Source organism: Trachurus trachurus (genome assembly GCF_905171665.1).
Source record: "Trachurus trachurus genome assembly, chromosome: 3".
Lineage (NCBI taxonomy): Eukaryota > Metazoa > Chordata > Actinopteri > Carangiformes > Carangidae > Trachurus > Trachurus trachurus.
This window is the reverse complement of record NC_139893.1, coordinates 8,990,182-9,011,351: the sequence shown is the minus strand read 5'-3', so window position 1 is coordinate 9,011,351 and position 21,170 is coordinate 8,990,182. Positions and strand designations below refer to the sequence as shown.

The 21,170-nt window shown below is 40.0% G+C and overlaps 3 protein-coding genes across 3 annotated transcripts in view; 1 reads left to right on the top strand and 2 right to left on the bottom strand.

Annotated features, from left to right (window-relative positions):
• Positions 1 to 8,110, top strand: part of apba2b (amyloid beta (A4) precursor protein-binding, family A, member 2b) — a gene marked incomplete at both ends in the record, with an annotated part of 33,359 nt that extends 25,249 nt beyond the window's left edge. Inside the window, 5 exons of the mRNA XM_084001525.1 lie at positions 772 to 951; positions 3,140 to 3,352; positions 4,524 to 4,643; positions 5,106 to 5,246; positions 8,039 to 8,110. Of these exons, the coding sequence (XP_083857651.1) occupies positions 772 to 951; positions 3,140 to 3,352; positions 4,524 to 4,643; positions 5,106 to 5,246; positions 8,039 to 8,110 (726 nt within the window). The remainder of the gene's footprint in view (positions 1 to 771; positions 952 to 3,139; positions 3,353 to 4,523; positions 4,644 to 5,105; positions 5,247 to 8,038) is intronic.
• Positions 8,111 to 10,626: 2,516 nt separating this feature from the next.
• On the bottom strand, positions 10,627 to 16,981 carry sord (sorbitol dehydrogenase). Its single transcript, XM_084000336.1, has 9 exons — positions 16,874 to 16,981; positions 16,727 to 16,760; positions 15,765 to 15,929; positions 15,084 to 15,243; positions 12,909 to 13,027; positions 12,469 to 12,534; positions 12,208 to 12,386; positions 11,216 to 11,337; positions 10,627 to 11,097 (listed from the first exon to the last, which is right to left on the bottom strand). The coding sequence occupies exons 1-9, from the start codon at positions 16,925 to 16,927 to the stop codon at positions 10,932 to 10,934; spliced, it is 1,065 nt and encodes a 354-aa protein (XP_083856462.1). The 5' UTR covers positions 16,928 to 16,981; the 3' UTR covers positions 10,627 to 10,931.
• A 1,325-nt stretch (positions 16,982 to 18,306) lies between these two features.
• Positions 18,307 to 20,825, bottom strand: terb2 (telomere repeat binding bouquet formation protein 2; the record flags this gene model as incomplete). Its single annotated transcript, XM_084001524.1, has 7 exons — positions 18,307 to 18,452; positions 18,627 to 18,712; positions 19,577 to 19,644; positions 19,732 to 19,790; positions 20,050 to 20,189; positions 20,306 to 20,387; positions 20,762 to 20,825. The coding sequence occupies 7 exons, from the start codon at positions 20,823 to 20,825 to the stop codon at positions 18,307 to 18,309; spliced, it is 645 nt and encodes a 214-aa protein (XP_083857650.1).
• Between the last annotated feature and the right edge of the window lie 345 nt (positions 20,826 to 21,170).

The following is a 21,170-nucleotide window of genomic DNA, read 5'->3' as shown; positions in this document are numbered from 1 at the left end:
TCTTTATATAGTATGTTCATGTTGTACTAACTTTAGTTTTTCAAAACTTTAAAACGGCTCACAGCCCCCACAGCCCCGTCAGACGAACTCAAGCACCAGTTCGTTCTCAAACACCACCCACCATGTTTAAAAAGTGTTGGGATTATTTCAAACTGGATGTTGTTGTTTTTTTTAATCCTGGTAATTATGCAAAAGTGGATATTAGTGCAATATATTTGTCAGACAAGACACAGTTAATGATTATATTAAGTATAGTGTAGCTTATTATTTCAATAGATACATTAAATATGAGACTTATCCAGAGTTTTAATCATATGTATGTGTTTATTTTACACACTTAACACATTTATATGAATATATTGTCTATTGTGTAGTGTTGTTTTGCATAATGTGAGGGCTTCAGTACTGTAGTTTCCCTCTAAATTACAGTAGAGGAGACGCTCAATACGTTTCGTGTTATTCCCTCAGTGTGGTAAAGACAGATAATTAACTTCTGTGTAGATTTATTTTTCCGCGTGTTTCCGTCGTTAATCCGTCTCATTGAAACCAGAGCAGGAAAGTCTTCCTTGTCTTCTCTTCTCCTCTGTTTATATATATTTTTTTTCAGCTGCATATTCTTGGTGCACTCTATTGCTGGATGTTTTTTTTTTCTTCTTCCCCGCACTGTGTTGTTATTTATATGCAGCTGAGTGAACACAAGCTTCTGTGGATCTAACAATACATACATGAGCAACAACAAACACACATTTATATTATGTCACGACTCGGCAGGCCCAGCTGATCGCCCAGTCCATCGGCCAGGCCTTCAGCGTGGCCTACCAGGAGTTCCTGAGAGCCAACGGCATCAACCCCGAGGACCTGAGCCAGAAGGAGTACAGCGACATCATCAACACCCAGGAGATGTACAACGACGACCTCATTCACTTCTCCAACTCTGAAAACTGCAAAGAGGTTGGTCCACGAGAAAGTGCAGCATATGTGCAAAGATGGTTGTTGTTCTTTTTTTAGGCTTGACATGTGTGGCACAAATCAAACTCGCGCTGCTGCAGGCCCATTAGACAAACACACAAGTATGCAGTAACTAATTGGACAGATCAAGAGGCAGATGGCACAGGAAAAATCTACTAAGAGCACGTCAGCTCCAACATTTCCTCTGCTGTAGGATTTCTCCTGTACCTAACCCAACGCTGTGCCCTGAAAGCATTACTGCGTGTTTTTAAGAGAATTAGAAACCGTGAAACAGTTTCTGCTGTATGAGCAGAGAGGCTGCACAGGCGCCGCCACACAGCTGTTATATTAGAGGCACATGAGTAATTTGTAGTGATGGGGGAAGAAACTGGGCTTTCTTACAGCACTAAAGCTTCCCTAACTGACTGTGTTGAGAATAAATTCACATCTCGGGGCTCCTGGTGTGTGCAAATTGCAGGAAAATGTATTTTACATTCACACAGTAGTGAGCTGGGCTTAATTTGTAAAGGCATGTGAGTGAGTGAATGAATGAAAACACTGATGTAATGGATTTTTATAAACAAATCACTGCACTTTTTTTGTTTTTACGCCTGACATTAACACATATTCAACGTTAACACTGTCACTTGTTCTCTGAAACGACACCAGGCCGGGATTTGAGGTGCAAATTTGATGTAGAATAATTGTACTTTTTACTGCACTCTAATTATCTGAGGTTTTGATTGTGGTACGGGGGAAAAACAAAAACATTTAAAGATCAATGAACCAAAAATGAAATCTATAATGAAAATAATCATTAGTTGCACACTTACACAAAGTAGAAATTACAATTACAACTTGACAGTGAAAGAAATCAGTTTATAAAACAACCTCAACAAAGAAATCAAAGAATCTAAAACATCATTATGAAAACTATTAAAGCCAGTTTGTTGAGAGATTAAGTTTTGTTTTGTTCTGTTTTATTTTGAAAGGTCAAGCTTTTTGGTACAAAATATAATGGAAATGGGCTCTGAGTGGCTGTGTTGGCCTGCAGCTTTTTAATTTTCTAATTTAATTTTAATGAATTATTTGCTTTGTTAATTAAAGTCCCTGTAAAGTGAAATTGGAGTTTTGTTTCAAAATATATTAAAAGTGTTCGAAATGTATTGATAAAAACATGCAAAAAGACTAATTTCTGTACAGTGCTTAATTTTAGTTTCACTCTGCTTCGGTGCCTGTAGCAGACCCAGCTTCCAGAGCTGAGAGAACTGCCTCATTGGTCATGATTTTAAAACCTAATTTCACCTACTAAACAACTACTAGCATTCAAATTTGGCAGAATGGTTAATAAGACATCTGTCTGGGATGTGATTAACTCAGAAGACGAATCTAGTTGTTACTTTACAGGGACTTTAACGGTTTGTGAAAGAAGGGGCTGCTCCGTTTCATTCAAGATTTACTTTTTTTTGCAGGCATTTTAATTTGTTGTTCAAAAAGTGAACTGAGCTTGTATAAATAAAAATCAAAAGAGCTCACACAAATGGTTATGCCTGTTTTTAGCTAATTAAATGAATGAAGGTGATAGTCTCATCTATAAAGACAAAATAATACAGTAGAAAACAGTTGTTATATTATAAATATGTCTTCATGTGAGCTGTAACAGCTACCGACCAAGACAATGCATTAATAAACGATTAAGATGTCCTTATATCACCTTAAAACTGCAATACAGTGTGAAATAAACCATTTATGGAATGATGCATGGTGCTAATAAATGCAGACTGTGGGGACATAAAGGTGTTACTGTGTTTCCCGGCTCATTCTTCGAGCTGCAGCTGCTGCTCTGATCCACGGAGAGAAACTAGAACAAGTCAAATTAGGTATCAAAAAGGAAACATATTGTTCGAAGTACCAAAACAAACAAAAAAAAAACGGGTTCTCTGCACATTTTCCAGCAAATTTGTAGCTGAATCAGGGTTTTTTTTCCAGCTCAGCAGATACCTCAGGGAGAGACTGAAGCTCACAGCTCACTAATGTTTGTGACTCTGTTGTGGTTTTATCAGAAGTAAAAAAAAGAAAGAAAAACTGAGAGCGGTGTCGAAACGTCTGTGGTGTCGCTGAAGGATGGATGTTCTCTCTACATAATCATAAAACATAACGACGTGTTTGCTCCTCCTCCTCCGGCTCACAGCTGCAGCTGGAGAAGAGTAAAGGGGAGATCCTGGGCGTGGTGATCGTGGAGTCGGGCTGGGGCTCCATCCTGCCGACCGTCATCCTGGCCAACATGATGAACGGCGGCCCGGCGGCGCGGTCCGGCAAGCTCAGCATCGGAGACCAGATCATGTCCATCAACAACACGAGCCTGGTGGGGCTGCCGCTCGCCACCTGTCAGGGAATCATTAAGGTAAAAGGAGAAACGCTGACGACGATGTGGACTAATTAAAAACTGGACTAAATAAACATTTAAAGGGATAATTCAACATTTTGGCAAATTTGCCTATTGCCATAATCAATATAGTCATGGCAGTAGGTTCATTACCTTTAATTATCGGTGCATGTTGTTTTGAGATCTGCAGGGCAGAGACGTGAGCTGCCCTGTCCCTCAAAACTCATCAAATACACAATCCAACACGTCTCCAAACTGTAAGAACATCGCAAAAAGTCGCCTTTTGACAAAAAAATAGGGACCTGCCGTGCCGTGTAAACAAAACAAAACAACCAACAACAAAAAAAACTGACAGCGAGTGAGTGTCACGACTTCCTGTGTCTGGCCCCTCAAATAAAAGCCCTATAGCCTTTCATATACAGTTCAGTCTTATTGATTTTGACAAGACAGGGCTCCAAATGTTAGTTTTTTTCTTCCTGCGACGAATCGACCAATGAAATTTTGGTCGGCTAATGATTTTTTGTTCGACCGGTGCTTGGTTGACTATTTGGGGGCAGCCCTAATTATCTCACAGCGTGGTGAATGTGCAGGTCACAACTTGTCCACCCGAGAGTTTTGGAGTTGTTGGATTGTGTATTTGATGAGTGTGATGAGGGAAACCAAGAAATCCCATGAGCCTCCGTAGCGTAGCTCTGAGCAGCTCACGGCTCTGCTCTGCCCTGTCGTTCTAAAAACAGCTTGCACCGACAATTAAAGGTAACAAACCTACTGCTATGAATACAAGGATTATGGCAATGGGCCAATGTTCCTTTATGTGCTTTTATTTAGCACATCCAACAACATCAGCAATGTTTCGAGCGTACTGCTCTTCTTCAGACTAACTCAGGACGCCACATTTTTGAACCTTCGAACATTTGAGGTTTGTTGCTGATGTTGTTGGATGTGCTAAATAAAAGCACATAAATGGAGGTTAAGTGTGTGGTCTCCTCTTTTCTTTTTTCTTTATCTACATTTATTTTTGAGGCCAGCACCTTTTTAATTGGATGTGCGCGACCTTTCTACTTTTTAAAGGGCCAATTTGCCAAACTGTTGAACTATCCCTTTAAACATGATGACGTACCAGCTGTTTATGTCTGTGTGTGTGTGTGTGTGTGTGTGTGTGTGTGTGTGTGTGTGTGTGTGTTCAAAGGGCTTAAAGAACCAGGTCCAGGTGAAGATGAACATCGTCAGCTGTCCACCTGTGACCACCGTCCTCATCAAGAGACCAGACCTGAAATATCAACTGGGCTTCAGCGTCCAGAACGGCATCGTAAGTCTGAATCTGACTCCTGTCTCACTGGATCTCATGGATATTAGTATAACCAACAACATATATCCTTGACAAACATTATTGAAGCTTTGTTGTGTGTGTTTTTTTTGTTTTTTTTTACTTGTTTAGTTTGATATATGATGTACTGAGACTGTTGCTGTTTCACATTCCTGTCTTGGTTAAGATTAATCTGCTCATTATTTTAGTTCCTCTGTATTGGAAACTTTGAAGTAATGCAGCGTCAGTTGTGATAAATTGGTGTTTTGAGTCAAACAATATTTATGCACCTAATACAAGCTACACACACACAAAAAAAAAATACAGCTGTTATCTTTAGCACAGTTTTAATGTGGTTTAGATTTTTCATTGAATCCTCCCTCCCAGTCTGAACTTCTCTGTTTCACACTTGTCATCTTCAACTAGCTTTTCTTCATGCGTGTGTTTGTGTGTTTAACATGACAGATATGCAGTCTGATGCGAGGAGGAATCGCCGAGCGAGGAGGCGTCCGTGTCGGGCACAGGATCATTGAGATCAACGGGCAGAGTGTGGTGGCCACAGCGCACGAGAAGATCGTCCAGGCGCTGTCAAACTCTGTTGGAGAGGTCAGACTGACGCATATGAACACACACACGCATACAGACACACACACACTCAGAAGACTAAGGCACACAAAATGTCACAGCCTTTTTATAACAACACAGCATAGAGAGCGTGTTCACAGGTTGCCACAGATTGTAAACATGATGTTAAGTTCACTATAATAAACTTGATGGTTTGTTTCATCCTAGAGAATACACCCTTTTTTTAACAGAATACAACAAACAAACAGAAAATACTCAAATAATGTCAACAAAATAGAGTGGTAACAAAAAAGACAAAAATAAAAAGACAAGTTAATATATAAAAAATATTATAGCAATAACAATCACAGGAGACAATGTATTTTTATCTAAAGGCCTGCGGTAATGAGGTTTAACAGATGCATTATGGGAACTGTAGGAATCATCATGGTAGACCATTGATTCCCAACCTGCCGGACAATAAACCATTATCACACCAGTACCATTTAATTATAAAATGATAAGATAGATAGATAGATAGATAGATAGATAGATAGATAGATAGATAGATAGATAGATAGATAGATAGATAGATAGATAGATAGATAGATAGATAGATAGATAGATAGATAGATAGATAGATAGATAGATAGATAGATAGATAGATAGATAGATAGATAGATAGATAGATAGATAGATAGATAGATAGATAGATAGATAGTAGTTTTATTTGTCCCCGTAGGGAAATGGAGTTGCAGCAGATCACACTCTTGGCATTTCATCTAAAAAAAACAACACAGATAAAAACAGCACAGTACAACTTTCACACATAGATATATAGAGATAGATTTAAGCAATATCACACGAGAGGGAGTGCTGTTGTACTGTATATCAGCACGGCTGTGATTCGGTCGTAGGCACGAGGCCGCAGGCTTTTATACAACAGTGCTACAAGCGCATTTTTAGAACAGTAATAAACTACAAGAGATTATGATTTGTTTGTTTATTCAATCATTTATTTGGCTCCGCCAACAGAAATAGTTCTGCAACTGGAAGGGAGACAAGGCTGTTGCCAGGCAACACATAAACAGTTCATACTAGCTTGCTACTAGCTACAAGCTTCTCCACCGAGCTGCTTCCAGTGCTGGTTCTGGTTCTGAGCCCGTGTCTGATCAGCACCGCAGCAACAGGACCAGCGTGAAGACATACAGAGACGTTATCGATACCGTATTACATTTGTTTATCATCTATGTAATCAATATAAACACAGTTGAAGCTAAGTAGCTGAGCTACGTGGCTAACAACAGCTAATGCTAATATCAAAACACATCACCGTCAAAACGTAGTTGCCCCCGCGGCGATTTTTTTTCCAGCCGGGTTTAGTAGAGATTTATCGCCAATTAGACGGACCCGGTCAGGTCCAGGTTTTAATGTTCAGGTCCGTTTATAACTGCAGCAGCAGCAGCAGCAGCAACAGCAGCAACAGCAGTAGCAGCAGAGAGATGGGGCAGCTCTGACTCTTATGGTGCGTTCCAGGCAACCCGTAACTCGTGTTTTTCCGACCTGTTCCTATGGTTACCCGTTAGAACGTACAGTCAAACTCGTAACTTCCCACCTGTGAACTCGTACTAGATCGATCTACTCCCAGTTCCCAGTTCGTAACTCATAACTTGCCTGGAACGCTACAAACTCGTAACTGGTGACTTGAAGTCGTGACTTACGGGTTAAAAAGCCTGCCTGGAACGCACCATTACAGTCTATGCTCTGACTTAGCTTCTGTCCAGCTGAACAGCGGAGTGATTATGTCTGTGAAAAGTCCCAGTGCTGTTATACTGTATATCAGCACTATGGAATGTCTCGTTGTCCAATCAAATTGCTCGGTTGGGACCGGTCGGAACTAACTGTTGTATAAAGATAGATAGATAGATAGATAGATAGATAGATAGATAGATAGAAGATACAATAGATAGATACAGTAGATAGATACAAGATAAGATACGACAGACAGACAGACAGACAGACAGACAGATAGATAGATAGATAGATAGATAGATAGATAGATAGATAGATAGATAGATAGATAGATAGATAGGTGGCACAGTGGTTAGCACTGTTGCCTCACAGCAAGAAGGTCCTGGGTTCGAATCCCCGGCCACCCAGGTCCTTTCTGTGTGGAGTTTGCATGTTCTCCCCGTGTCTGCGTGGGTTTCCTCGGGGTGCTCCGGTTTCCCCCACCACTAAAAACATGCCAGCTAGCCTGATCCTCCAGTCAGTGCCCCTGACCAAAGGCACTGGCTCATAATCTGGAGTTGGTCCCCGGGCGCCGCACCGTGGCTGCCCACTGCTCCTCAGGGATGGGTTAAATGCAGAGAAAGAATTTCACTGTACTAGCTGTATATGTGACAAATAAAGTACCTTTACCTTTACCTATAGATAGATAGATAGATAGATAGATAGATAGATAGATAGATAGATAGATAGATAGATAGATAGATAGATAGATAGATAGATACAGTAGATAGATACAATAGATAGATAGATACAAGATAAGATACGATAGATAGATAGATAGATAGATAGATAGATAGATAGATAGATAGATAGATAGATAGATAGATACAATAGATAGATACAGTAGATAGATACAATAGATAGATAGATACAAGATAAGATAAGATAGATAGATAGATAGATAGATAGATAGATAGATAGATAGATAGATAGATAGATAGATAGATAGATAGATAGATAGATAGATAGATAGATAGATAGATAGATAGATAGATACTGTAATTGACTAACCATTTGTTCTCTCTCTCTCTCTCTCTCTCCAGATCCACATGAAGACGATGCCGGCGGCCATGTTCAGACTTCTAACAGGACAGGAGACACCTATGTACATATGAACGATGTCCGGGGAGCGTTCGCTAGTGACGAGCCGTCAGCTGTGATTGGTTAACTCACCCCGGGGGCGGGGGGTGAGGGAGGGGAAGGGGGGGGAGAGGAGGAGGAGGAGGACTACGACTTCTCCCACTCACTTCATTCATTTCTCTCTCTTCTTCTTCTTTTATTTCTATTTTTCCATCGAGCCGATGACGTCAGATCTCCGTCATCTCTCTTCTTGTCTGTGCTTATTAACATGCAACGGCCATTTGATCGACATGAGACGCTTTTTTCCATCTCTAGAGCTGAAAAGACTGTGTGTGTGTGTGTGTGTGTGTGCTTGTGTGTGTGCGTGTGTACAGTACGAGTGTGTGTGGATACTGTTTGTTATTTATTTGTCCTGTCTGTGCTTCTCTGTGTGTGTGTGTGGTTGTGTGGACGGACTTATTGAGTGACTGCATCACACTTTATTTTTTTTATACTCATGTAATGGAATACGATACTTCTACTATACTTCTTGTATAGTTTCATTTCCTTCTCTCTTTATTTATTTGTCATGTAAATACATATTTGCTAATATTGTAACTGAGGGCAGTGGGGAGGAGGAGCTAAGGGCCACAGCTGCACTGTAAATATTTATTGAATCTCGCTGTTTGAATCGAAAACAGGCCTCGATGATGGCAAAGACACAATTAAATGCCGGTTATTATAGCGGTTGCCATTGAAAAAGGGGGGAATTACTTTAGTGTTTCAAATGTTGGTAAGTTGATATGTTATGATTGATGTACATGTGAATCAAACCAGTGCTTGCAGCAGCAGGGGTTTATGGGAGAAACGCCATATCCTTTTTTGATTTACATCATTTTACGGCAATACACGAGTTCAGCCTCCTGAACGGTGACGGTACTACTGTACGTCTTTTCTAAATCTCATGTACAAACACTCACACATTTAAATAACATGCAACCGAGTTACTCTATTAACATGCATTAATTATGCTTTTGATATCAAAGTCACACAAAGTATGAAAAATGAAGTTTTCTTTTGCGTGCTACTCTACTGTATGTTCATCTTTTAGTGTTCCTGACTGAAGCTCATGAATACTATGAGTGGATTGTGAATGTAACTGTGTTGTGTGAGCTGTCCCATTGCCATAAGCAGTATTAGAATGTCTGTACATAAAGAGAAACTCGTCTAGTATTGTGCTCATGTTAAAACACCGAAAAAAACGACAAAAAAAAAAATCAAAACACGCAGGTTTAGTCACATCTTCCCACACCTGTATGTTGTTGGCTTTCAGTCTGGAGAGGGAAAGAGAGAACTGTGAATCTCACACTGTGACAGAACAAAGCCGTACCGTACCGCAGAGTCACGGCTTTACAATGCATTGTAGTAAAAAAAAAAAAAAAAAAAGATGTTTTAACCATATGAACATTATCTGTGTGCATGCTTCGTAAAAGTAGTATCATGTCATTGTGGCAAGATAATAAAACCTGAGCTAAACCTGGCTGCTTTTGAAACTGTTTCTGAAATATCATGGTGGTGTCATGTGAATGTAAGGAATGGGAAATACAACAGAAAGGAACATTAATCCCATAAAAAGAGGAGTAAATTACTAATCATTTTGACTGTGTTAAAACTAAAAGCCCATAAACTGAGTAACTTTTAGTCTTAATTGAACTTTTACATTGAATGTAGAATTCTGAGTTAGTACACATCTCGGTTTTATGCCACATATTGATCCTGAGTGGGTTTTAATTTACCTGAAAATAGAGGAGAAGCTCACAGCTGGAAGAAACAAAACAAAACAAAACAAACAGCAGAAGGTAAAAACAGCTTGATCCTGTACGTTTATCCTGAACATTTCTGCTATATAATGCAGAATACATTTTCTCATAGCAGACACGAACAGCACAGCTGTGTCCCAGTTTTATACCACACAGGTCTGTTGTGTCTTCACATTTGAAATCAAACTGAATCTAGGTAGTTTTAGAGATAATTGTTAAAATATAGTGTAGTGTTTTCCCATGATGCAGTGCACCAAGGCAACAGCAACAACAGATGCCAAGAGAGAGGAGAGAAATATCTTAGAAAGATCAAATGCTTAGAGAAGTTCCCTGGAAGTACATCATGTTCTTGTTCAGTTGTTGTGCGACGTAGTGAAGTATTTCATTGATCACATTGTGCTGATGCTGCAGAGTCTTATTGTTAATTTGTTGTGTGGAGCAAGTTCAGAGTTTATTTATGGTGTGTTCTTGCTGGATAAGTTATGAAATCGATTACACTTAAAGACCGTGCGTACCTGTGATCTCAAGGTATCGATCAACTAAACAAAATGAGGATTAAACCTTTAGAAAAAAACATTTTACTAAATGAACAGTGATTCTCTTGAACCTGTTTCCTGCACTCGAACATCTAAACATAGAATTGGTCCAACCCCTGCTGATGATTTTCCACTTTAAACCTCTGGTTCCATCTACTGTTTAAAACTAGGAAATGCAGGTTCTGTAAAAAAAAAAAAAAAAGAAAAGAAATAGAAACACTGTAATTAAGGTTTTATTATTTAAAGGGTTTATTTACTCTGTGACAGTGTTTAAAATTATTCTAAATTCCAAAAGTAACAAATTGCAAATCATAAACAATTATAATAAAATAATTAAAATGATGGTTATATAACAATGTTGATCATTATGAAACGATCACTCGTACCGTTTGATGCTAATTACACGTGTCGTGCTACAGGACTGTTGTTGTTAGTGTGTCTGTTTGAACCAGCTGTTATCTGTCTCGGGGTCAATGTCCAGTAGTTTGTGGACGTCTGCCCGTCACGCCGAGTCGCTCTCATCAGGGGTTCTGGTCGCTCTGGTCACACTTTAACATGACCTTTATCCCGAGACCCTGGCGCGTGGTTTCAAAGGCCTGGACCGCCTGCTCCAGAGGGAAACGGTGCGTCACCAGCGGCTTCACGTTCACTTTCCCCGACGCCAACATGGCTATGGCCATCGGCCAGCTGCAACACAGGAAGACAGGCCCAATAGTTACCTCAAAGCAAAGAGATACGTGTTGTAAATATCTCTCCCTGTTTGCAGCTTTTCTTTATAAACTTGGAGGATATTTGATCTTCTCACGTGTTGCAGTAGCGGAAGACGCCCCTGATGTCCACCTCTCTCACAGCAGCGTTGATCAGAGGAATCGTGGCCATCTCTGATCCGAGACCCACCAGCACCACCACGCCTCCTGAACGTGTGGCCTGATTGAACAAAAAATAATCATAACATGGATTTAAAGGGATACTTCACCCAAAATCGATAATTCACCAATTTTCTACTCACTGTCATGCCAAGAAAGGGTTTGGAGAACTTAGAGAGTCATCAAAACGCTTTTGGAGTTCCAGGGGGGGTCCGACTGGAAACGGATTTTCATATAATGGCGGCGGATAGAGTTCACTTTTGAATCGTCCAAAACACACACTATGAAACATCCAGATACCTCCATACTGCTCGTCTGTACTGACCCAAGTGTCCTGAAGCCGCCAAGTGAAAAAGTTGTTTGGAAAAAATTCATTTGATCTCTGTTTTTAGCCTTGTTGTTGTAGTAGCTCCTAGTGGCTGCACGAGATGTGTGAGATTTGCTGCGAGATGTTCTTCCGTGTTTACATCAAACATCCAATGGTAATTTACGACGACGAACGAACATCTCACAGTAAATCTCGCGCATGTGCACAAACATCAACAGAGCCACTGGGAGCTACTACAACAACAAGGCTAAAAACAGAGATAAAATTAATTTGTTCTGAACAACTTTTTCATGTGGCGGCTTCAGGACACTTGGGTCAGTACGGACGAGCAGTATGGAGGTATCTGGATGTTTCATAGTGTGTGTTTTGGACAATTCAAAAGTGAACTCTATCCGCCGCCATTATATGAAAACCCGTTGCCAGCCGGACCCCCCCTGGAACTCCAACTTTTGATGACCCCAAAAATTCTCCAAACCCTTCCTTGGCACGACTGTGAGTAGAAAATTGGTGAATTATCGATTTTGGGTGAAGTATCCCATTAAAGTGGATGAAACATTGTGATATTTAATACATAATAATTATAAAAACTTAATAGTCGCTCACATAGATGGCGGTCTGGATGCTGCTCTCAACACCAGTGCATTCAATAGTGATGTGAGGCGGCGCTCCGAGCATGTCCTCCACGCTCTTGGCGAGCTGCTGCGCTCCGTCTCCCCTCTTCACAGTCACCTGGAAGTCGGCACCGATCTCTTTGGCCACCGTCAGACGCTCAGGGAACAGATCTGAAGGTGGATTAGAGACAAAACAATAAAAAAAACAACTACTAACGTGTACTAATAAGGTTGTGTCTTTTCAGCGTGTTACCGGTGATGACGACCTGCGAGGCTCCCATCGCCTTGGCCACGAGCAAACAGACCAACCCAATGGGTCCTGGAAATAAACCAGATGACAGAAACTGAAACTGTAATAGGAAAACAAAACAGCTGTTTCCCCTGGTGTTGGTTAACACGGGTTAATAATGTTCATTGGCTTCTTTTCAGCACAGTGGAGCTGTTACACATTAAGTCTCCGAGCTGTGTGAAGGTTCACGGGTTCTTGACTTCTGTTGAGTCAGGATGATTCTCACTTTCTCAGCTCAGCGCCCAGATTCCACCACTTGCACAGACATGTTCTTTAAATACAAGACAATTGACTATTTTTTTTTTATATTGGTTTGCTGCATGTCCTGAAACGTGCAGGAATGTTGCAGACTCAGTTTCTCATCCTGCCAGTTTAATTTAAGTTGCAGCTGTTTTGTTTTTTACCTGCACCACAGATGAGCACGGTGCTGCCGAGCGTGACCCCGGCTCTGCGACAGGCGTGGATCCCCACGGACAGAGGTTCGATCAGAGCTCCCTCCTCAAACGTCACATTGTCAGGCAACCTTGAACAAAGAAACAGAGAGAGACGCACAACTCAGTGTTAATTTCATCAGACGAGACTAGACGAAATATATTCATCAACTTGTTTTTCATGACGAGAACGAGACAAAGACGAGATGAAATCAATGCCTTTAAACACTGACTTTTAAATTACAATCCAAAAAGTGCCTTAACTGGATGCGCGTCAATTTTTCTCCTCCTGCGCTGCTGCCAGGAGTGTGTGTTTGTCTGAGTGAGGAGCACACACCCACCGGTGTTGTCTGTGCTAAATGCGACGAGTACAAACAGAGCTTCTCTGGTAAAACGTGCTGCTGTTAACCCGTGTTTCAATAATTGTATTCCTGCCTGAAAGACACTGAACAATAGAAGATAAAACTTATTATTCTTTATTTGAGATGTCGTAGCTGCATCTGGGTCGATATGTATACAGCATGTACCTGCTTAAAAAAATAACATTTGGTGGGATCTTTGGCAACCTATCTTACTTCAGAGAATGACATACATCTGGTGAGATGAGTGAGAAAAAGACTAAAATGAATCTATTGGTTTGACTAGATTAGTTTTGATTAACATTACTGTCAATCTGCTTTCAAAGACTAAAAAAAGACTGTAGACTAAAACTAGACTAAAATGCCAAGACTTTTCGTTGACTGAAATGTGACTAAACAAAAAAGAATACAAGTTGACTAAATATGACTAAAACTAAACTGGAAAAATAGCAGACAAAATTAACACTGCAACAGATATAGGAGGATATGTGCAACGATTAGGCAACAGAGTCGGTTGGCAGTTGTTAGGTAACATCTGGAGAAAAAAAAAAATCATGCTCAGGGGTCGACAATATAAATGGCCCGGTGGCCCGGACGTACTTTTCAAACCGTCAGGGCCACCAGAACGCTCCAAACACTGGCCCGGTGGGGCCAGTGAAAATAATGCCTTGAAATATAACAAGTAAATAAATAAATCTAATTTCACATTAAATCCCTGTGGTTTGAAATGATAACTGTCAAATCGTCTCGGTAATTAGTGCTAAGAGATCCCGACCCGATCAACGACAGAGACATCTACTTTCTGTGCGCAGCCAGCGCTGTGCCCTGGCACGTCAGCACCACCTGCAAGCAGCTGCAGCTGCAGCTCCAGCTCACTCACTGCTGCTGATAGAAGGTCGTCACAAGAACCGATAAAAACCTTTTTCTTAACCATGAAACTTCCCTCCTCCTCAGCGCGTCGGGTCGAGTCCTGTCGGGACCGACGCGAACGTTACACACGGGCCAGAGCTCGCGCTGGGGCGCCAGCTGTTCGGTGTGCGCCACAGTGGTGGCACGTCACGTGACATTTAGACCATAATAACAACAACAAAAAAACGTGTGTAAACGCAAAACTGAGCTGAAAATGAAACAATGAGTCAGTTTTGCACCAATCTGTGGAAACAGCCTAAACGTGAATGAATGAGAACAACAGTTATATCACTGAACTACTTGGAGGATAAAAGTAATGACTACATAACTTCATGTTTGTGTTGAGGCATATTTACCATTTTAACTCTGTTTTTACTTCATTGTTAAACCACAGTGGAGGCCAAATATGTGAAACAGTTATTTATTTATTAAATAAAGTAGCCTGATGAATTTAAAAGCACTTTTTTTGACCTTCTTTAATGAAATTGAATGAAAAATATCTGATACAGGATATAAATCCTTTACATCAGACTCAAATAAATAACAACTTACAAAAATTAAACACAAATATACCAACTCATACATAATCACTAAAATACATATAACAAAATAATCCCCCAAAATCTCAAGAAACTACAAGATCGTGGTATTGAATAAGTATCAAGAATGTTGGAAATTGACTAGTAATGGTATCAGAAAGTTCCAGCCTCGATGGCGAGACCGCAGGAATTGGCTGGGATATGTTGTTTTTCGTTAATATGGGGATCGATACCTATTGTCCTGGGCCAGTGGTTAGAATGGTGGGGCCAGTGATCTTCAAAAGCCACTGGCCCAGAGGGCCTGTGGCAAATTTCCCTTATTGTCTACCCCTGATGCTTACTTGTAGCAGAAGTTGGCGTTGTGTGTGTAGTATCTGCACAGGTTCCCATCGTCCGGGGGTGTGGCACAGAAGAAGATGGTGGGAGACAAGTTGTATCGTCCGTTTTTGAAGAACTCGTCCATCTCGCGGGGAACACCGGGCTCTATGGCCACTCTGTCGCCTGGAAAACACACGTCAGGTTCACACAGCGCTGGCAGAGCAACATGACAAACTCCAAATACTCTCAAAGTTGAAATACTGTAAGTAATAAGCCTTTTGTTTGAAATGTAAAAGCTTCACCTTTGTATTGTCTAAACTCTGGTCCAACCAGGTCAATTGACCCAGTCTGACTGTATATAGGTATGAAATAATCACTCAATAACTGCATTACAACATTTTAGTCCACTTTCCCACTCTGTTTTTGGACTTTTATGGTTAATAATCCTCATTTACATAAAAATATACCTTGTTTTAGAGTCTAAATTTAGTAGTTTTAATACTTTTTCAGCTTTGTGAGGAGTTCATCATTGTAGTGGTCAGGTCAAGAGTGATTATTTTCAGGAAGGAACAAAATATTTAAAACTCTTATTTCTAATATAAACACATTTGACAACAGGAAGGTTGAATATTGGATTTCTGCAGTGCACGCTTCATCAGATGTTTTTTAGTGGATTCTCACAGCTCAGAGACACACACACTCACCCACTTTAAGGTGTTTGACTTCTGATCCGACCTTCGCCACTCGTCCTGCAGCCTCGTGTCCCAACACCATCGGCTTTTTGAGCACAAAGTCTCCGATCCGGCCGTGCTGCCAGTAGTGGACGTCTGACCCACAGATCCCCACAGAGTGCATCTGGAGCAAAACCTCTGGACACCAAACAAGAGACAGGATGACGGCACGGTGACACTGACTGATGCTAAACAAAAAGCAATAAATTATTTTATGACCTGATACTGTATCAGATCTTTGTAGTACTGTATAGATCTGTTATCAATAGTTGCTGGAGGTGACAGTGGTTTTCTGTTTTATTTGAGCCTTGTTTGTTCAGACTGCATGTAAAAATAGTGTATTTCTGAATGTTTATCTTACCCTTTCTGTCACACTTGTGAATCTTTTACTGATTGGGGCAGATGGTTAATTAATCCCTCTGTTCAGATTGTGTATAAAATATTTACAATGATGTAGGAAATGTGAAATACAAATGTAGGTCAAAGTCTGAATGCTGTGTTTGTGCATGTAACACTGTGTGATCTTCACAGGATGAGAGTTTTTCTAAAGAAAATGACAACATTGGCCTTGCTTATAGTATCTCAATATATCACATAATATCATACTGTTACAGCCCTTCAGGGTATGTGTGTTATTACCAGATTTTTGCCATTACACAGCCCTCTTGTGAGCTGAACTGTGTACATACACAACTTTTTAATGCAGAATTTGAACGCTTTGCCAAAATATAGATTGTAAAACTCAATGAATAGATGTTTTTTAAAAATAAGTTTGTGTATGAAAATGAATGGAGGTGCAGCTGCAAAGCGAACCATGCACATTTGCACGATGTATGGTGTGTGTGCAATGCATGCTGCATTAAATGGTTTACACACCTCAACATGCTGCACTTATTTAAATATACATTACATGCATCTAGCTGTGAATAGTTTACCATTAGGTCCTGGCTCCGGGACAGGCCGCTTGTCCTGTAAGAAAATGAATAAAATGCAAAGAAAAGAAAAGAAAAAAAAAGACGTCAATCAGTTCCTCTCAGTCTGTTTTAAACAAATAAATAATATGAAAGTAGTTCGTCTCCTACCAGCCTGAGGTCTCCCTGGGCGTGAAGCACCACGGACAGGTTCTCCTGAGCCATGTCGACCTGCAGCGGTGCGGTGTGAGCACAGACCTCGGACCTGTCTCGTGTTTTCTGCCTTTCTGAGTCAAAGCGAACGTCTCTGGTCAAAGTGCAGACTGAAGCAGCTTCCTGACAGTCCGGCTGCCACCACAACAAAGCGTCTGATTGGTCGAGCACCTGCGGGCCAGTCCACTCTGCGGAGCGGGGAGGGGGGGAACCGTTCGGTCAAAAAACAAAACAAAACAAAACAAAAAACGTTTATTCTGATGTCCGAGTGTAGATGTTAAATGTATTCGTCTTGAAAATTACAGTAAATTAAGTTTTTACATGTCGGGTTCAGGTAAATGTTACAAAAATAGACGTAGTTACGCGTCAGTTTTAAACGTTTTCAGACGTTTCATCCTGGGCGATACCACTGAATCAGTTTCTAGGGGTGAAAACCTTACAGAGCCACAAAGGGAAGCATTTTCTTCATATAAACCTCAAATTAATCTGTAAATTGTGGTTCATTTAGGACACAATCTGGATTTAAGATGACATTATTATCAACATCGGGATTTTCTGCCCATTTCCCCAACCATCTGAATGGACTGCTCCAAAAACTAAATCATGATGGTTGTATAAAACACACCTGACAGGTGCATCGCCCAAACCTGCCCTGATCACTTGGGTGCTTTTCTGTCCAAACATCTTAGGAAGTCAAAAATTGACATTGCAAATTTTAAGACGTCTTTTTTTCTTTTTTACAATGACGTTATTTTCTGTTGTTTTGTAAGACGTGGACCAAACAGGTGTCCATAAGGGTGGACGGTACCACTACCAAATGTAACTGAACAGATAAACTGAGTCTGAGCTGAGTCTTTCTGTTCTACTTAAAGTTTACACGTTGTTATTGATTGTACCAAGTTGGTATCAATTACGGTATATGTGGGCATCTTATCAATATGAACACCACTGTTTTACTGCAACAAGTTTCATGACACATATCATTGGAAAATAATAATCAATCAAGTTTGGATACAGGATGCTGAAGCTTAGGGGAAAATGCTGCACTGCACCTCTTAACAATACAATAGTGTGTTTCACATCATTGCACATTTGAAATAATCACTGAGTCATCATGTGACACTGACATCATAATAAACCAAACCGCCACTGACTTACATCAACTCTTGTGACTCAGCTGATGGACCAAAAACTGAACTGATGCAACACTGACACAAGTTTTTGATACAAAAGAACCATTTAATTTACCATTGACATTGAGATGTTATTTAAAAAATCATTGTTTATGACGATGACCTCATGTGACAGAGTTATCTACTGTATGTTAGTATGATTTATTTAATGTACACATACACACACTTACACTGACACTGTAAATGGCACAACTGTTACTACTTGTTCTTCTTTAATGTGCTTTGCTTGTGATGTGTGTTTGCAGATGTGAGAGCTTCACAGCCGGAGCAGTGGGAGGAACGTCCAGGATGGAAGTCGCGCAGATCACCTGAATATTTTGGCAGCTTGTCCATGCTGATGTACCCTTCAGTGAAAAAGATAACAGAAAGAAAAAAAAAACATGATGTCAACATGTGGTGTTGGATAATATCTCATGATCTAAAAATAGACTGCACTGGAGCTTCAATATCTATTAACAATTAACAAACTACAGACATTTTATCGATGAATACACAGTAAATTGTAATAGATACGTCACCTGTGAGCACGTTATCAACTGGATAATCATGACAATGATCACACGGAGGGGCATCAGCTACTAATGAGTCCATGAGCCATTCATAACTGTAAAAGGAATAAGGATTAAATTACTTTACTTGACAGTTAACAACACAAATGATCCTGTGCTTGCCCAGATTTAAAACCTTAGATCTAGAAATATTAGATCAATTATCTTGTTTTAAAAGTTATATACACACTGGTTCCATCTTTGAATTCAGGGTATGTTCTTAAATTGATTATGAATGTGTAAAACAAACAACAACATTAGATAGAGTTTGTTGACCTTAAAATCTGTAATTTTTCCTCATTTCAAACCTTGAATATTCACTAGAGGCGACTCATTTCTAGACTGAACCAATTTATTTTAAGATTTTGTGTCAGGTAAACGGACACATCATTTCACCAGAATTAAATAATTTTCTCCTCAAATTCAGAGTCTTTTTCTTGTATTTTAAAAGTGTACAGAAATGGCCGTTTGTCCTGTTTGTCGCGCGGGTTTTCACGAGTTGCCGCACGAGTTTACCTGAGTAAGGAGAACGAATTTGATTGGTCGTTATCGAACAGGCGGGATATTCAAAGCTTGGGGCGAGACCGAGCTCAGTGTGCGTGTGTTGTCTCAGATGTTTGATTGACGGATGACGGATCCAATATCAGTGGCTGATGAATCTTGAGCAGGCTGACGTATAATCTGTGCGCCCGCATTATCCAATGCGAAAAAAAAAATACCACACTATCATCCCGGATTTAATCAAAAATATAATTTTGCACAAAGTTTGGGCTCCATCATCTGATAGATGAGTTATTACACTAATGTTAGGACCCACAGTGGGCTCAAATTCAATTTTCTTTTCTGTACAGCTTTAACTAATCATTTTTGGATTTTTTGAAATATAATTTTAAAATATTGAAAGTAGAAGTCTGACATACTCATCGCTGCTTCCCTCTGCTTCACTGCATTCGCTGTCTGTCTGACAACTGACACTGTCGGAGGAACCCTGTGAAATTGACAGCAGTTCAGTTTTGATGAAGATTACAGTCATTTATGTGATTTGCCTCTGAGAAAACTGCCTGGTTTTATTTACCTGTGATAACTGCTCATCCTCACACTCCCAAATCAGCCTCCCAATGACGTTTCTGACTTCTGAAATCACAATCAGAGGAACATATTTATTCATAGACCTGGTTTACTTTGAAAAAAAAATAATAATCAAAGTTGTTCCTGGTGATTTTGGCTAGAGCCTTCAAAGCGAAGGAGCAACTATATGTAATATGTCAAAAATATAGATAATATTCTACTTAAGTGTCACAGATTTCTAAAAAAACTTGCATTAAATCTAATTACACAAACATGTGATAAAGTAAATAATAGTAGGTAATGAACATATAGTAGTCTTCTTCACCGTCCTGTACTGAGGGTGGTGGCAGCACATAATGACCGATGCTCACAGACTTTACACTCTCGCGGCTCTCACAGGTGGACAGAAACATGCCGTGAAAAACCGTCACCTTGCTCAACAGGTAATCTTTGCTCTCAAATATCCTGAAAAACAAAACCAAAGTTAGAGCTTTAAATGTAATCTGGATTATTGGTAAATTACCTTTTGCTAGATAACAAGAAATGCTGATATTTTTTGGTTTAGCCATGCTGCTTCTCACCTCACAGTATCTGGACATGCAGCATCTTCGCTGAAAAGATAATCTGCTTTCCTCCAATCAGCAACTGTGCCACCTTCCTGCACTACAACAGAGATATGTTGGGAACAAAAATCCAACTCAGACAAAATTTACAGCATGTCTAAAATTGTAGATTTTATTTAATTGTGTGTATTGATTCTCATTTTTGAGATTTTTATACAGTAGGCTATATTATTAATTCACTGTTTACAAAAATCTATAGATTTCAAACCTACTGTATTTCATTACAGTATACTGTAGTATACTGCAGTAGTATTTCACTCCAGTATACTACAATATTTATTGTATCTACCACTACCTCACACTGCTTGATGAAACTATGTTAGGTTAAAAGGACATAATTATAGGGATGGCCTCCTTACTAACTAATAAATGCATTTCAGGAACATTAGCTGAAGAAAACCTTAAAATACTTACTCCAGAAGCTGCAGCGCTTCTGCGGCACACTGCTTGAAAACCAGGCAGACTTGTTCTTAAACATAGCACCAGATTTGTCTTTAGATAAATAGTTGTTTGCTAGTTAGCCTTATTTGTTTATTTTTTTGTCTTTTTCGATCGGACATGGAGGAGGTTCTTCTTCCGTGCTGCTCGGTGCTGCGGCCTCTGTGGTTTGGCGCTCAAAAGCCCGTGCTGCTTTCAAATGCCGCAGAAAACTGTCGGAAATCGTTTAACTCGACGACGAAGCGGATGTACTGTAAATTAAGCTAGTTTAGCGGCTGGAGTTTGTTTGTTTGAATTAGCCGAGACAAAGATGCTACGTTGAGTGAAAGGGACAGGTGCATGCAGCAGGTGTTATACGTTACCAACAGGTAGCTAGTTATTGTTT

Excerpts from the sequence above, each read along its gene's own strand:
- sord (XM_084000336.1), bottom strand. The coding sequence starts at position 16,927 with ATGGCTCAGGAGAACCTGTCCGTGGTGCTTCACGCCCAGGGAGACCTC. Across the intron at positions 15,244-15,764 it reads AGTCAAACACCTTAAAGTGG|GCGACAGAGTGGCCATAGAG; the intron begins GTGAGTGTGTGT and ends TGTGTTTTCCAG. Across the intron at positions 13,028-15,083 it reads AACGCCAACTTCTGCTACAA|GTTGCCTGACAATGTGACGT; the intron begins GTAAGCATCAGG and ends TCTTTGTTCAAG.